The sequence below is a fragment of the Ipomoea triloba genome, chromosome 6, assembly GCF_003576645.1.
Source record: "Ipomoea triloba cultivar NCNSP0323 chromosome 6, ASM357664v1".
Taxonomy (NCBI): Eukaryota; Viridiplantae; Streptophyta; class Magnoliopsida; order Solanales; family Convolvulaceae; genus Ipomoea; species Ipomoea triloba.
In genome coordinates, this window is record NC_044921.1 from 26,719,140 (window position 1) to 26,735,967 (window position 16,828).

At 35.0% G+C, this 16,828-nt stretch overlaps 3 protein-coding genes across 9 annotated transcripts; 1 reads left to right on the forward strand and 2 right to left on the reverse strand.

Moving 5' to 3' along the window:
• The first annotated feature begins 1,507 nt into the window (after nt 1-1,507).
• On the forward strand, nt 1,508-4,809 carry LOC116022500. The gene is made up of 7 exons (XM_031263230.1): nt 1,508-2,102; nt 2,234-2,320; nt 2,463-2,693; nt 2,901-3,065; nt 3,313-3,366; nt 3,492-3,638; nt 4,185-4,809. The coding sequence occupies exons 1-7, from the start codon at nt 1,782-1,784 to the stop codon at nt 4,560-4,562; spliced, it is 1,383 nt and encodes a 460-aa protein (XP_031119090.1). The 5' UTR covers nt 1,508-1,781; the 3' UTR covers nt 4,563-4,809.
• A 531-nt stretch (nt 4,810-5,340) lies between these two features.
• LOC116022499 (2-oxoglutarate and iron-dependent oxygenase JMJD4) lies at nt 5,341-10,403 on the reverse strand. 3 transcript variants are annotated; one of them, XM_031263229.1, is made up of 9 exons: nt 10,078-10,403; nt 9,866-10,009; nt 9,481-9,643; nt 9,092-9,209; nt 8,599-8,668; nt 8,386-8,454; nt 7,221-7,277; nt 7,013-7,121; nt 5,341-6,186 (listed from the first exon to the last, which is right to left on the reverse strand). In XM_031263229.1, the coding sequence occupies exons 1-9, from the start codon at nt 10,294-10,296 to the stop codon at nt 5,744-5,746; spliced, it is 1,392 nt and encodes a 463-aa protein (XP_031119089.1). In that variant the 5' UTR covers nt 10,297-10,403; the 3' UTR covers nt 5,341-5,743. The 3 variants fall into 3 exon arrangements, with proteins under 3 accessions (XP_031119089.1, XP_031119087.1, XP_031119088.1); XM_031263227.1 differs by having other exon boundaries at nt 8,374-8,454; nt 10,078-10,402; XM_031263228.1 differs by having other exon boundaries at nt 8,374-8,454; nt 10,087-10,401.
• A 292-nt stretch (nt 10,404-10,695) lies between these two features.
• LOC116022686 lies at nt 10,696-16,050 on the reverse strand. Of its 5 annotated transcripts, none has more exons than XM_031263511.1 (10): nt 15,938-16,050; nt 15,473-15,578; nt 15,200-15,341; nt 14,500-14,557; nt 14,308-14,408; nt 14,133-14,231; nt 13,114-13,386; nt 12,365-12,579; nt 11,429-11,650; nt 10,696-11,348 (listed from the first exon to the last, which is right to left on the reverse strand). In XM_031263511.1, the coding sequence occupies exons 1-10, from the start codon at nt 16,003-16,005 to the stop codon at nt 11,235-11,237; spliced, it is 1,398 nt and encodes a 465-aa protein (XP_031119371.1). In that variant the 5' UTR covers nt 16,006-16,050; the 3' UTR covers nt 10,696-11,234. The 5 variants fall into 5 exon arrangements, 4 of the variants coding, with proteins under 4 accessions (XP_031119371.1, XP_031119370.1, XP_031119369.1 ...); XM_031263510.1 differs by having other exon boundaries at nt 14,500-14,545; nt 15,909-16,050; XM_031263509.1 differs by having other exon boundaries at nt 14,133-14,225; nt 15,909-16,050.
• Nucleotides 16,051-16,828: the final 778 nt, after the last annotated feature.

Genomic DNA, 16,828 nt, shown 5'->3' on the forward strand with positions numbered 1-16,828 from the left:
CTGGCCTGGATATACGTATGGTTTACGGACGGAATATATAATAATTGATGGAGACGTTCTGCATACTCAATTGACCTTGGAATTTCGGATTGAAGATCATCATATCGCTGTTCTAGTCATCTTCTCAGCAAAATAGTCAGTCACACTTGTCTCCAATTTCATTTTCATTCTTTATTATATTCTGTATATCTTCAAACAAATAAATAGTCATTGTCCTCACACTAATAAACATCAACTACCACTCCGGCACTCTGCTACCATATCAGACATGTTTTGTGGTGTGTGTATATGTATTTGATTGAATTGACAATTTCATCTTACACTCTTATACTTTGATTTACTGAAAAGTACAAAACTAATACCGGAATGTTCACTCTAATCACTTTGTAACTCTAACTGACAAATAATTATAAAAAAAGAAAAAATTAGGCTGCTCATAAGTGACCGATTTTTTAAAAAAGGCCAATAGACCTTCACACCGAGAGTCAAATTTAAAACCTTTTAATTACCAAACCATAAACCGTCCCCATCTTACACTCTTATAAATTGCATGAGTTTTCTCAAAAAATAAAAAATAAAAAATTGCATGAGCATTTAAAGCCTCCTAATCAAGCTAAATGAATAAAAGTAGTGTATTATATAATTATTGCCACTAACTGATAAAAGAAAAGACAAATACTTGCACATTGGGCGCAAGCATACTTTAATTTACTTTATGCAACATAACACCATTATATATCCTGCAGGTTCATGCATTTTATATATATATATATATATATAGTATTTCACTTTAAACTTTTTATGAATTTCCTTTCAAAATAGCATAAAAATTGTTGACTTGGATTGTAATAAAATTATTATATGTATGCTTTCAATTAAATTTTGTTTAATATGGTCCACGTACCAAAACCAAATGTCCCTACTATGGACCATCCTCTTCTACTCCACCACCTACCATGCTTTTATTATTATTATTATTATTATTATTATTATTTGAATGTTGAAAATGCATGGCATTGATAATCATATGATCATTTTTCAAGCAGCGTAGATAACTGCATCCTAAACCAAAATTACACGTACACACATATATGCATTTTCTAAATTAAATATCCAAACTTTAATGGATTGAGTTAATGTTAATTAATTAGCATGCATTCACTATAGCTATAAAAGCTGTTTTTTTTTTTTTTAATAATATTTGTATCTTTGAAAATTCTACAGCATTCATATTGTAAAAATTTTATACTCAATGTATGACTGTATACGTATAGAACTATACATAATATATTATATACGGAGTAATATAAAATGTTGAATAGGTAATGAGTAGCCCCGGCTTATATTAATTATTGACTAATCTGTTTTTATTGGGTTAACCCCACGTACCTCACTCTAATCTTTCCTCAACTTTAATATATGCTCAGCCTGAAGTCTGCTAGTGTCAGAACACAACACCAAGACACATATGTTTTTTTTTTTTTTTTTTTTTTTTTAATATAAATTTTTAAAACATAGTTGTTCGTTCTTATCGATCTGTCAAATTGAGTCCATCCTGGCCTCTTTTGAATATTTTCTTTTTTCAAAGTGTTGAAAATGGTGAGGCAGTGACTCTGTCTGAACTCTCTCTCTTTTGTATCTTTCCTACTACCACTACCTCTGTTAGTCGTTTTGTTTTGTATGGATTTGTTGATAGAAACAGAAACAGTATCATCAGTGCTTCCATGGACAAAATCTTGGAATAAACCCTGCTGTTGTGGTTACAGTAGAAGACAACCTCAATGCATCCAAACACAAAATCCGTCGTCTTAGCACAAGAAACATCCACAGAAGAAGAATACAAAAACATGGGCGCGGCTTCTACTGAGAAAACATTTCCTGCAGTCATTTCTACATTATTATTTGTTGCTTTCTTGCTTCTTTCTTCATTTAGCCCTGTCGTCGTCTCTGAGACTAGTACTGTCGTAGTGGGTTCCGGCCGCGATGACCATCGTCATCTATTGGCAAACCAAACTTTCCGACCAAGGCAAGAAACTATGAAGCTGAGGAGAATAAGAGCTTACCTTAAGAAGATCAACAAGCCCGCAGTGAAGACAATTCAGGCATTATTATATTATATTAATTATTGTTGCTTTAATTTATTTTAATTAATTCATTCCAAGATGAAGTGATCTGATCGAGTAGGTTTTTGTTGATGAGATGAGTGAGGTCTGGTCTTTAACTTTTGTTGCAGAGTCCAGACGGGGATCTAATAGATTGTGTTCAATCTCATCTTCAACCGGCTTTCGACCATCCTGAGCTAAGAGGAAAGAAACCACTGGTACGTACCACATACTTAACCCAATAATTCAATGGATATATGTGTGTGTTTTTTTTGACTGGGGGCATGGCTTTTAATTTTCTTCTGGCATGGCTTTTTCAAGCATTTTTTTTTAATGTTAATTGTTGTTACATTAAATTAGGAACCTCCCGAGAGGCCCAAAGGTCACAACTCCAATAATAACATTAATAATAATGATGCAATGAAAGAGAGTTTTCAGCGGTGGTCCGATTCTGGGGAATCATGTCCGGAAGGGGCTGTTCCGATAAGAAGAACTAGAGAGAAGGATGTGGTAAGAGCCAGCTCAGTCCGGAGATTTGGAAGGAAAACAATTAGAAGAGTGCGCCGAGACACTATGAGCAGTGATCATGAGGTAATAATTAATATATATAATTAAAAAGCTATAATTCATGTATGCATTGCATGTTTAAAAATAAAATATATACTGGTACCTACGGTTTTAATTGGCAAAATAAAGATTAACAAAAATAAAAAAGCTATATATATATATATATATATATATAAAAGGGGTTTTCCATATATATCAAAGGTTTTTCAATTATTCATGACATATATGCAGCATGCGGTGGCCTTTGTAAATGGAGATGAGTACTATGGAGCCAAAGCCAGCATAAATGTATGGACACCTAGGGTGACGGACCAATATGAATTCAGTCTCTCACAAATATGGGTCATCTCTGGCACATTTGGCAATGATCTCAACACCATTGAAGCTGGTTGGCAGGTACTATATATACGTACTTAAGTACTTTTATATATATATATATATATATATATATATATATATATATATATATATATATATATATATGCGCGCATATATACATATACATGACGCCGCAGAAACGTAACGTAACCTGGCTACTTAATTGTAGCATTAGATATGTCACTACAGTTAGTTGATAATGGGGATGGATCTAGCTAGCTTAATTAGCTAATTAATATGGTGTATATATTACGTTCGCATTCAGGTGAGCCCCGGATTATATGGAGACAGCTACCCCAGGTTCTTCACATACTGGACGGTAAGTATTATAAGTATATAGGTATATATATATGATTCTAAAGAATTAAGGGTGTGTTTGGTTCTTGGATCTCAATTAAATAAATATAATAATAATGCATGGGTGGTGAATGATATGATGTACAGACTGATGCATACCAAACCACAGGATGCTACAACTTGCTATGCTCCGGCTTTGTACAAACAAACAACAGGATTGCTATAGGGGCAGCAATATCACCCAGATCATCTTACAATGCCAGACAATTTGATATTGGCATAACCATCTGGAAGGTAAACTAAATTAAACTCGGATCCGAATCATTCAACTACTCCGATCCCTCCCTCCCTTCCACAAATATTTTTTTTTGAGGTGGGGCGGGCTGGGGTAGTGTGTATATGTGTGTGTGGGAGGGGGTTGTTGGGAATTGGAACAAGAGTAATTGAGATGAGGCATATATATATATATATATATATATATATATATATATATATATATATATATATCTTCTTCCAATTCAAGTACTCTTTATTTAATTTGTCTCTGATCTGAGAGTATTATATTGCAAGATTCTCTACTTAGCTAGCTGTACCTAACCAAACTAACCTTAGTCAACTCCATTATATTTTCTACTCGGATCGATCTCAGATTCTCAGCTCATCAGCTCATCATTGAATACGGAACATATATTATTTATCAACTACGAACATTACGACATACATTGCATGTCGACAGATAATGCCTTTTAGATCGAATTGAAGGCTTGAAGCTGGCTAAGCTAAGCCCATTATATTGTCGATAGATGCATTATATATATATTTACATGCAATGCAATGCAGGATCCTAAGCATGGACACTGGTGGCTGGAGTTTGGGTCAGGACTTCTTATTGGGTACTGGCCATCATTCCTGTTCAGCCATCTGAGAGGGCATGCAAGCATGATACAATTTGGAGGAGAAATAGTGAACTCAAGATCAACGGGGTCCCACACTGCAACACAAATGGGTAGTGGTCATTTTGCAGATGAAGGGTTTGGCAAGGCATCATACTTTAGGAACTTGCAAACAGTGGACTGGGATAATAGTTTGGTTCCTTTGTCAAATCTTCACCTCTTAGCCGACCATCCAAACTGTTATGATATCAGAGCTGGAAGAAATAATGTTTGGGGAAATTATTTTTACTATGGGGGTCCCGGAAGGAACTCTAATTGTCCATAATCAAATCAAACTTACATACATGCAATGGTAGCTAGGCATCAGCTAGCTAGCTAGCTAATTAAGGTATTTATCAGTTTTGATCTATGCTAAGCTAGTTCTAGTACAGGCGGCTGGCTGGTTGGCTGGGTTTAATTTGGGTTATTTATTTTCAGATTCATTCCATCTTTAATTATTTTCCTACTATCTATATTTCTTCCGTATTGGATTTCTTATTTGTACGTATATATAGAACGTATTTTACTAACCTACTTGCACGCATTGATATGATCGAGCATATATGCATCAGCTAGCATACATATATACTTGGCTATAATATAATATTAATGTATGTATGTATGTTTAACGTAACAACCAGATCAGAGTTTCTACTTGCCGCCCTACACCTTATCTAGCCCTAACAAAATAATGTACTATATATATAGATTTCTCTCTTCCACTTCCAATATGACAACTATAGATGAGATGTAAATTAAAATAAAATTTCATTCAATTTGTAAAAATTGAGCGAAGCTATAGCTAAGACATATGCTAGCTACTACTACATATATTGTCATATCTTTGACCATTTACATAGAGAGAGGTAACTTAACTAGCTTGTTAAACGTCTAAATTATGAACTTTCCCAACAATAATATAATATCTACTAGAGACAACTACTTTTCGAAACCAACTACCAGACAGAAAACTAGCAATTTTATACTGAATATCTCAGGACAGTTAGGCAGGTCAGCAAGACAGATGCAGGTTTGTCGTAAATAGGCACGGTCAGTCCAAGAAATTGAAACAATCCAAGTCTCACCCCTCAGTTTTCAAGAAATTGTTGTATAATAAATACATTCATTTCAAGACAGGACAATTTATTATTATTTGAACTGAAGCAAGCTAAGCATGCACATTCAACTATTCAAGAAGAAAGCTTGTAAAAGTGGCTCCTCACTCAGTCACCAAGTTGAAGCCATCGGATTACGGATTTCCTGCCAGGCACAAGGCGGATCGTAAGTATACAACATAATTTTTGGCTCTGTTCTGACTGACTGCAAACAAATAAGTGCGTGCGTTTTGATAATTTCATTTCCCAGCATGCAGATGTCAAACTCTTTGACCATCACTCAATCTCATCTTTATTGTTATAGACTATGTTTACATATAAACAGTTACTAAACCACTGCCACTTTGCTTAGCTAATCAATGAAACACCCACCTAATTTCATCAAACCATTGTCTATGAGGGTAGCTAAATCTTCAGAATCAGACACAGGGCAACCAGAAAGATGAAAATTTGACTCTAAGTATTTCAATAACACTTTGTCTATGTTATGATCCACTTGAGACTGCTCATGTATCAACCCGTATGTTTTTCCAAGACAAGTACACAATTCACCAAATAACTCATCCTCCAATTCCTTTCTTCTGTCAGTTAGAATGCCATGTTTTACATCCATAGCTGTGGATTTCATTTTCAAAGCAATGCTTCGTATACATTTGAGGTTCAAAACCAAATGCCTTCCCATCTGAAATGACCTTGAACTACAATCTTTGTCTTCAGTAGTGAGATTGTAAAGCTGCACCATGTTGGAAAGGGCAAACCGCACCATGAAGACAAAGAAATCATAGATATTCAGGCCTATAGGAGGAGAGAAGTAAATGTGTATTAGGATAAGAAGGAAGATGACTAAAATTTAATAAATCACACGCAATACTAAGCACATCTTCTCAGTGGCTAGCAAGTGTAACTATGAGAAACCAAAATACCTATATGTGAAATCAATTTCACCAGGATAACCACACTTGACATCTTCTATCAAAACCCTGTGGCCACTTCTATCTTATTCAGATTTTGATTAATCACCCACCGACCCATATTAAGCTGTTCTATACCAGCTTTTACCATATTTTATATTTTACCCAACCATTTAATGTTTAGATAAAGACATCACAGTGTATTACCATACTTCAAATAAACTTATTGAACCCCCATACCTTGGGAGAACAATGTCTAACATAACCATTACTGGATAATTTACACCAACAAGTCAGCTGTTAAATATGCAACTGATGCTAACAAATCTTTACATGCTCCATCTTGATATGGATATTACAACATCATAGTAGTCTAGGCACATTTAGTTTGGTGAACTAACTAAGGAATCAACCATCAATGAAAGCGCATCCCCCTGCTCATAAGTAGATTCAGGGATAAAAGTTACATAATATAGTTTCTCTTAATCAGAGATATTTATTAAATCTGAACCATAAACTGCTTTATCCTGAATGGAAGTAGCATTTAACCTTCTGATGATGGTTGAAAAAATGTGGAGTTCTGGGCAACTACTAGTATGAATGAATTCCATTTCTATAATGATATTAGGAGTAGATACTGCAGGCAACTTGTGTAAAAAAATAAATTAATTAATAGAACAATAATAATCCACCTATAACATAAAGCATACCTGTATTTGCAGCAAGGTTACGTTGACAAAGCTCCTCAAAATCATCACATCCCTTCAGGTCTTCAATACATTCCTGAGCCTCGAGGTAGTCTCTCAGAAGCAAATCCCACTTATAAGATAGCACATCAGGAAACTTAGTTTAACAAAAAATAAAAACATATTATAGTAGCTTTTGTTTCTAGCCTGCAATTGCATAAACTATACTTACCACGCAAGATAAATTATATGCATTGAACCAGTTGTGGTTTATAGATATAGTGTCCTCCTGCAAGTTATGGTACATTTTTGGGCTTAGCAGAAATGGAAGCTTATAATATATTAAACACTAGTACATCAAATAAACTTCCCATGATGCTATGTAAACAAATTGGACAACAGCAGAAGAATTTTGCTGACGCAGTAGAAGGGCAATAGCACATGCTAATTGGACACTTCTTGCAGCATCAGCACTTGCTAACGAAAAAATGTCCAAGTGGAGTGAATTAATGAGCGATGAACAACCTTCAGGCCATTAATTTAAGATTGTAATCACTTGCAACACATGTTGAATATTAGGAAACTATTATTGAATATTAGGAAACTCCTAGTAGGCTGGACTTAGTTTCCTATTCCTATTAGGGTTTCCTATTCCTATTATGGTAGATTTGGTAGGTAGTTTAGTATATATATAGAGGCATAGAGAACAACCCTATTGTACTCTTTCATTATAATACATTCATATATTCTATTATTCTCTGGTTTTCTTACATACTTTGCTTCCGCTAACTGGCGGGTGGTTGTTATTCTCCACCCGCCAGGTCTTTCAACCCCTCAATTTCAACAACACACACCATAATTCCATTGGCTAAAATGATGACAAAGTGAGAGGAGCAACACATCTGATTTTCTTAGTGCATAGAATATGAAATTGGTCACAACAGTTGTAATTTTCATCCAGTAAGCTATCAAATAGTTGTTAGGATCCTCCAGATGAACCAAGGATATTCCTTTTCAAACAGCAGGAATTATTCCTAGTTTCCTACACTCAATTTGGTCCTCTCACAATAATTGTTTTCAATTCTAAGGAGTGTGTAGAATAATATAGGTTTATTCAGATTTCTATATAAAAAACTATATACAAGGTCCTATATTTATATGCACACATGACACAAGTGTAATATCTTATAACATGAATAAATAGTATCTTCAATTAAATAAGATAAAGCATTTCAAATTTCTCCTGATTAACATATAAGTAGATATGCCAAGCATGCTCAGCAAACATCGATATTATTACTTTATTAGCAACTCATTTTTTAAAAGAAGCTTCAAAAAAAGTTTTTGATAAGAGTTACTTCTGTATACAACTTAACAGGCAATACCAAATTCTCAACTTGATGATACCATCCACTAGGGACAAAGATGAGTTCATTTTGCTCCTGAGTGCATTCCCACCAGATAGCCTGGACTCATGGAAAAATATAATTTTTGGTTAAAGAGATATACAAAGGAATCTGTAGAGATCATCAAAACTCTAGAGTAGGAAGTAGAAGAGAGGAGAAATATTTGACAATGATGAACAACGAGAAAACATAATAAGCATTTACCTTCTTAAATCCAGGAAACTTCACTTCATTAACATCTGCAAAGATGTTATATACAGAATTTTTCATGTTCCTACATGAACAAAGGAATTAAGGAACTGTAAACTTTTCCCTGAAATTAGAGAAGCGATACATCAAAATCAAGCCTTATTTTTGAGCCTTTGATATCCAAAAGAACTTTGAATTCATTTGCTAATCAGCCAGAGTACAAAATTAAAACTCATGTTTTACATAATGTCCGTGAAACCTGTTTAGTTTTCCATAATTCATAATACCTTTTGGGGAATGTGGATAATATAATGTAGCCATCTATTTTTCATAATTGCCAGGACATTAGTAATGCACATTCTCAAGAAACAATCAAACAATAGCTATCTAAGCATGATGTCAACAATCATATTTTCTCTTGAAGATGACATAGAAAAAAATGTTGGATGGATGGGCCTTCATTGAGATTCAAGATATGATGCTGCCATGAAAAGAGATACACCAATACCTGTCATATACCAGATGATGTTGACTTGGAGGTAGAAAGTACCACTTTTTTCTTCCACAAACATTTGCTGACCAACTATATGATCTGAAAACATCAGCATGAAGAGGAGTCCATGTACCTTCATGCAAGAACAAGCATTAAAAATTATATTCATGTTGAACAGTTGGTGTAGAAATTGCTTTAGCCTAGAACTCTAGAAGTGTCATAAACTCGAGCTAAGAGACAACAGCAATTCTATTTTTCTTTTATTCCTTTTATTGGAGAAAAGAAAAGATTTTTTTTAGAGTAACAAGAAAAATCCTATTAATGAAAGGAAAACAAGAAAGTAATATTTGTCTTACAAGAAAAGGTAGCCTAGAATAAAGAAGTCATCACATCTTAGCTCAAACCTTTTGATCCAATGTATACAAAACGATAGTCGGAGCAACTTATTTCATTTCCCTCATTGTAAGTATCAGGATCATTATGCATTCGGTATTTGTCAAGATACAGATTCAGCCAGTCATCACAGAAATGCAATGGAGTTTTATAGGCAACATACTCTGGGTACTCCTGAAACAAGTAGGAAACTTGCTCAGAACATGATAAATCAGAAAGTGCACAATCTAATACCAGTCAACAAGCAGCAGCAGTGTCAGGAAAATGTAAGTTGCCCCAAACTGACGGCCGGGGCTAGTTCCCTATTAGAATAGTTAGCATACTGAGGAAGTGATAAAATATTAACATTTGATTACAATCAAGGCTCAACTTTTACCAAAAGTTCCAAAGTCAGACCTTTACAAAATGCCAATCCTTTAAATAAAAAAAGGATTGAACACCATCAGTAGATTCGCTGAGCTGAGCGCAGTTTATGAACTCAGCAACGGTCATTTCTATCCTCCTCTGATCCGTGAACTCTCTAGTACCACATTCGGCAACCTGAACATATAGCAATTATGAATTCAAATGAAAAATTATGTGGACGCCGAAGAGGATAAACGACGTACTGTGCTTGCCTGGACTTTGGAGGTTCCGAAGTGGGTGGAGAAGAACTGGAGATTGGGCTTTCCGCCATCGGTTACCCAGTCTCTGCAGGCTCTCCAATCGTCCATGAGACCGGTGAGGACTACGGGCTGGTTTCGACCCATGTATTTCTCCGCAAACTCAACGTAACTTAGTTCTTTTCCATTCACTTTCTCCACTCGACCACCGATTCTCAGACCCATTTCAATTGCAGCTTTCTCTCGCCGTGTCTCCGCGGTTTGCACTTGCAGCTATGTTATTATGTCTTATGCGCTGAGCTGAGCTTTTTGTTTTTTTGGGTACATCTGATATGTTGAGATGTGAATAAATGGGATGATAGAAAACAAACTCTGATGTTACTTTCAAGTCCAACACCAATGTCTAAACCAAACGCCCCCTCAGCTCTTTTTCAGTTATTAATTAATTATTTTTTTACAAAAATATATTTGAAATATCAAATATAATTGCTAAGAAATTAATTTCTTAAAAAAATAAAAACTAAAAAATAAAAAAAGAAGTAGATGGGAGGAGAGAAACCCAAACACAACTAAGCATAAACCAATCTCATCGGAGCACCCCATTTTTTTTTAAAGAAAAAAAACTTTATTAACAAATCAAAAGAAAACTTCTATAAATAATGAGACAAGGAACAGCGACATCCGTACAGATAAGCCTCCTTGTAAGTTGTAACAGTGGCCTAAAGAAGCACTTATACTAAGAAAATAATAAAGCTACAAAACATGCAGACCACAGGGATCACCAAATCAGCCACTGGCCCAGCCCCAAACCAGCCAACCACTACCACGACACCAAAGCATAACGACAGTAAATAGGCAACCAAACAAGCTAAGGTGGACCAATAGACCACACGACACAGGAGGCACACAAGCTGCCATAAAGACTCCACTCACAGGCTGCCAAAATAACTGACTAAAGCACGCAGGCTGCAACAGTAATAGACTTACATGCCACGATAAAACGTAATAAAAGCACCAATGGCACGCAGGCCACATAGAAGTATAAGAATAAAATAAGAGCTTTATTTCTTTTGGCCTTCTGAGGTATGTTTGGTCTGGGAGCTTCTTGGTTTTCTCACTTTTGTCGAGCTAACAAAAACAGTGTGTTATTGTCAGATAGCACTTTATAAAGAATATTTTCCTCTGCTCTGATTCCATCCCAACCCAGCGTTTCCTGTACGTCTAGTTGCTTGTAATGGTTCAATCAATCCCTTGTTGCTGCTACCAAGTGCCTCTCCCTGCATAAAACACATGAAAGATCACACACAGTAATGCTATTCTGTTAAAACAAAAGGGGAAGATGTCCTCAAATGTATACCTCTTTCCAGCCCATGCTTTCTAGAATTCTTCTGGCATAACTGCCTGCTCCAAATGATGTGTTCAAGGATTCAGCCATTGCTTCCGCTCCACCAGCTGATGTGGAAGTGGATGGACCAGAATCAGGAGAATCAAATGTGTTCTTTTGTCCTGGACCAACACCAATCCCATTATGCAATGCTCGCCTTTCTGCAGCTCTATCTCTATATACATGGCCTCTGGTCTAAGTATACCAAATGGCAGTAAAAAAAAAAAAAAACATGTGTAACAATTGAAACATCCAATACTCTGCAAAAATCAAAAGTAAGAATGTGCAAATCACAAACTTCACTAAGATCCAACCCACTTTGTGTTGGATTTAAGCAAGTCCTAAGAAGCAGAATTCATTAACCATCTTGATAGAGCTCTCCAATTTAGGAATAGAATGTTTTTATTATATGAGGTCTCTGATTCCTGCATACAATCCTACTGGAAGAGTAAATTTTATAATCCAAAGTGTGTCCATTGATATCTTAAAATACTGGGATTTTAAAACTTCTACAGCTTTATTTAAAAGATGTATGTTGGTTAGAGGTAGTTCATAATGCATAGATATATTGCATAATTGCATAAATGTACATGAATGAACACTAGTTAGTTTTTCAACATCCCTATTAAGTACTATGCTCCCCAAACAGAAAATGTTCATTTAATATACAGTAAGGCATGAAATAATCAGGAAAAGTATCAATTTTGCCTAGAACCTGTGTGGTTCTTGAGACACTGATAAGTGATACTACATGAATGCCAATAAAAATGAATTGGAACTACTAGAGATCTCATTTAGAAAGACAGAGCAAAAGACTACTTACATACTCCCTTCAAAATAGTAATAACATTATCATCCAGAAGAAAATAATCATATTCAACTTCAAGAAGCTTAATATGGACAATCAACCTTTTCAAATGCACTATTATGGTCACATGGCAAAGAGAAATCCTTCTGACTAACAAGCCCTCTGGATTCATATCCCTGACCAGATGTATCTGCCCTGACTAGTCCGTACATTAACATTTGAGGAAAGCCCCAGTCTTTTGTTGGGTTTGAGGAATCATAAGTAGATACAGAAGCCAGGTATTGTGAGCTGGGATTCCGCAGCCTATACACCTTGCCTGTATAAGGGGAAGACTTTAGCAGCTACTCCTTATTATATAATAATAGAGACAAGAGAGCAAAATATCAGAGCTAGAAATAATTGATAGTGAGCCATGAATACATTTGAATTTGGTAAATGACCTTTGGCTGCATAGAGAATGGGTATTTAGCAGGAACCCCCAAATCAATTTGGTTGCACCCTGTTACATTTCTTTTAATGTTTCTAGATGCATACAATTTTAACTTGGTTATACTTAAAAGCAGTTAATCATTGATAAGCAAGGGAACATATATAAACAACAAAAAAATCAAGGACAGTCCTGTAAAGAACCCAAAATAAAAAAGGCTTAAAGTGCATAGAATAGAATTTTATAATAGGAACCAGATACTATAAACCAATGGTTTTTCGACAATAGGCATGGATTCTTTGTATTAATGCCATAGGAATTATGAGGGGACATAATGGACCTTTCAGCAAATACCTGACTGGTATATCTTTAAAGACAGTTAAAGTGCACACAATGGAAAATGAAATCAGGACAATGGCAAACCTGATTTAACTTGTACCAGATCAAGATGAGCTTCACATACTGGAGCAGTTCTCAGAAGACTGCCACTGGAAGGCATTGACGGATGCAGCTTAGCAGAGCTTTTTACTAATCGTCCAACAAGTCTGGTCACCTTATGTTTTTTCTCTTTCCTGCTCCCTTTTACCAGTGACCAATCCCACAAATTGATCGCTTGAATATTAGATAATGAATCTTCATCTGGTCGAGTAACTTGACCAAACTGAGCTTGCCAGTGTTCTTCCTCTAAAGAAGTACCTGTTTTATAAAAGAAAATTCCGCATGTGCAAGTAAGAGTACAAAATCATCAGCAAGTTAAGGTGCATATGCAATTTTAAACTCTTCAATATCACTATTTTTTTATTTTTTTTTCAAAGGTTTGGCATAAATCTCATTTTCATGGGGAAGTGGAAGTTTTGACAAGAAATACACAGTAGTAGAGTAATAGGAAGTTTAAATAAGCTCATATATACTTCAGAATTTCATCTTTTTCCAAATCTAAATTACCAGGAAAATCAGGGAAACAAAGAGATAGTTGACTAAGGAATAGAACTCCTAGGAGCCCTCCCTCAAATTGCAGAATGAGCAGGATAGTCCATAATCTTAACAAATGTATTCTCACATATATACTTGAAAGTAGATAAAGGGAAAATTACACTTACGACAAATGCAAATTTAGGATCAAAATAGGAGAATTACACTTGCCAAAGACCTTGTGGTCTAGTGGCACTTGGTGTCCCGGTTTACACTCCCACATGGATGATGGGAGGGGTTCGAGCCTCAGTGGAGGCAACTGTTGACTCTTTGTGCTTCAGTAGGTTGAGAAAGTAGCTATGAACAAATACTACACTGTAACAGAGTCAGTAGTACTCAAAAAAAAAAAAAAAGAATCAAACATCAAAATTAAGAGAAGCAAAGCAATTGGAAAAAGCTATAAGTTGATAAGAAAAGTGACAAAACTTGTATGTTATTAAGTGATTGACTTGAGAGATTTATGTACAAACCTTCATCCAACAAATTTGCATTTGAACAAGATGAAACTAGATGGTCATCTGGGATCCATTCACCTTCCTCAAGTTCATATATATCATCATTCCCTGCACCTTGACAACATTCGTTAAGCTCCTAATAAACAATACTTCATTGTTCTACCAGATAGTGAAGTTGCATTGTACAAACCAGTTGCTGATACATTTGAGCCATCTAAGTCATTACTTTCCACATGCATTGAATGATTGGGATAATTTGATAGATAAAGATCAATCAGAGTATCTTCAAGCCTAACATTAAGATGCATCATGCCTGTCGGTTAGGCTAGAAATAAGCTACATATACCAAAATTCAAGGGATTGATAGTATTTAAGAACATACCATTCTGAGGGTGGTGGATTTCCTGGCAGCTCATTCCCAACTCCGGCTGTATGGTATGCTTATACAAGAAGAAATTAAAAAAGACTAATAACATTAAATTAAAGCCATTGCATTAAGGACCAAGAACAAGTTAACACAAGGTTTCAGAAGTTGTGGTGCTGAAAGCCTCAAAGTAGTACTGTTATTTGAAAACAGTCCATGGCCAACAAATTTATGAAGGAACGAGACAAACATTTAGTTGCACAGAAATGAGTTCAGCAGCAAGAGTAACACAAGAAAGATAACAAATAAGAATTAGAATGTGGATGTCATGAAGCCATGAAAGGCATAAAGTACCAAAGAAGTGATGGCAGGAGCTGATGCTCTACTCTATGCTGCAAATTTAACAATGAGGCACAGTAGAGAACATCTTGTCTCCAAGCAACATCAGTAAAGACGATTTACAAAGTGCTATATCACCTTAATGATTCACTTATTGAGGTCATTCAGAACCAAGCCCATTATTGCAACTCAAATGTACTAGAACAAAAATTTCTCTTGAAATATTTCAATAACAAATTATTAGCAATAGTAACTTTGTGCTATGTAATTTACTATAGTGAAACAACATTTCTCCTAACTTGCAAACTGAATTTCTTCTTATAACCGAGCATTGTTTCATTGCCTAGTCTGATAAAAGTGAAGAGGCCAGCTTGCTCACCCTCAGAATTTCCATTAGAAATAGTTCCTGCTGCTTTAGAATATAATTCACCTACTGAAGCAAGCTCCTCTTCCGCATGAATATTGACATATTCACAATGCTCATCTTGGATGGCATTACAATTACTCTGGGACTCATCACCCTGGTCATATATCATATATGGAGGTTATAAATTTAGAATTGACTAAAACAATATAAATGTCAATACAATGAAAATGACATCAGGATAATAACTGATAGAGTAGATTAAAAAGGTCTAATTGCTAATACTACCTGATCAGGCTCTAGCAAAACATAGTTCCCGTTTTCAAATTTGTAATAAAGGCCATCTCTACTACTGTAATACCATCCCGCTTGAGGATCATGGTAAAACCCAGTGCTGCATCAATGGAGAATGGGATACTTCATTTTAAATTGTTGGAACATAGACAATCAGAAACAAACTACTACCTGCAAGGTTCTACTTTTTAGCAAAAGCTAAATTGTCTTCGAGAAAAGATAGGAGTGGTTTAAAAATTAACTGAGAGCGCTGAGTTCAGAATAAAATCCAGACATTTGATATCAATCAAGTGATTATGCAACATATGAAGAACTGAATTCAACAAAGAAAAAATAAATAAAGTAATTCCAAATTAGCGCGCCCTAATTTGGAAAGAATTTTGACAAAATTTATCCCAAACTCTTTAAGATTTTAGAATAGCGAACGGACTTGGAGTGATAGTAGAGCTGAGTATTTACATCCCACACAAAGCTGTTATTGGTTTGGTGTGCCTCTTGCGACACCAATTCTCGAGTATTTCTGCCATTCTCGTCCTGCTCTTGCTCTTTCTTGTATCCGCTCATCATGTGTGGTAGTTTTTAAGATTGGTCATGAATTATATCTCTAAAATATTTTTTTTATTAACTACTGAAATGAGTAGTTATTAAATGAAGATATGCGTTAAGTAAATTATACGTATAATTTTAAGTGGATAAGATAAATTATTTATAAAAATTGTTAATTTTATAACTTTTGGACAGTTAAAAAATATAGAACAACAATTTCAAGAGAAAAAAGGGGCATTTACTTGTTACATGGTGCGATTTGATTCTTATTTTACTTTATAATAGTTTATTTAATATTTAGTCATTTCTCTCCATCTTACAAGAGAAGCCAAATTATTGAAAATTTTTCAATTTTCAAGATGAATGTGAAGTTCTATTGTGTATCACAATGTAGGCAGGTCTATTTATATGTATTTTGGGCTAGGAGGAATCGAAATATGAAAGAATCTCTATTCCCCATCCCATTTTTCTATCCCATAAAAGACGCGGCCTCGATTAGTAATAGTAATTTGTAATTCTTTTTTTTGTTTTTTTTTGTTTTTTTGTGGGTCTCTGGGATCCTAACCAACTAACCTAAGGAGGTTGGTCCTAATTCAATTCGCTCAATAGGATGTCTTTGTCCAAATCTCATTAACAAACAAACAAGTAACCGATTTGTTTTCTTTGAATATTTTTTTGAAGTATTTCAGGTTTGACTCTAATGAAAAATGATAAATTTATATAACGCTGTGGTGATTTATCAATTTTATTTACTTTAGAGCAGGGAGCCCTACAAAGAATAGAATCATAGACTGATTCTACCAA

Coding starts and splice junctions, on each gene's coding strand:
- LOC116022500 (XM_031263230.1), top strand. CDS start 1,782: ATGCATCCAAACACAAAATCCGTCGTCTTAGCACAAGAAACATCCACA. Junction 2,103..2,233: donor CCGCAGTGAAGACAATTCAG/GCATTATTATAT, acceptor CTTTTGTTGCAG/AGTCCAGACGGGGATCTAAT. Junction 2,694..2,900: donor CTATGAGCAGTGATCATGAG/GTAATAATTAAT, acceptor ACATATATGCAG/CATGCGGTGGCCTTTGTAAA.
- LOC116022499 (XM_031263227.1), bottom strand. CDS start 10,296: ATGGGTCTGAGAATCGGTGGTCGAGTGGAGAAAGTGAATGGAAAAGAA. Junction 10,010..10,077: donor CCAAAGTCCAGGCAAGCACA/GTACGTCGTTTA, acceptor CTATATGTTCAG/GTTGCCGAATGTGGTACTAG. Junction 9,210..9,480: donor TGTATACATTGGATCAAAAG/GTTTGAGCTAAG, acceptor TCTTGCATGAAG/GTACATGGACTCCTCTTCAT.
- LOC116022686 (XM_031263508.1), bottom strand. CDS start 16,045: ATGATGAGCGGATACAAGAAAGAGCAAGAGCAGGACGAGAATGGCAGA. Junction 15,579..15,908: donor CAGCTCTACTATCACTCCAA/GTCCGTTCGCTA, acceptor CCATTGATGCAG/CACTGGGTTTTACCATGATC. Junction 14,232..14,307: donor CTCAAATGTATCAGCAACTG/GTTTGTACAATG, acceptor AATGTTGTCAAG/GTGCAGGGAATGATGATATA.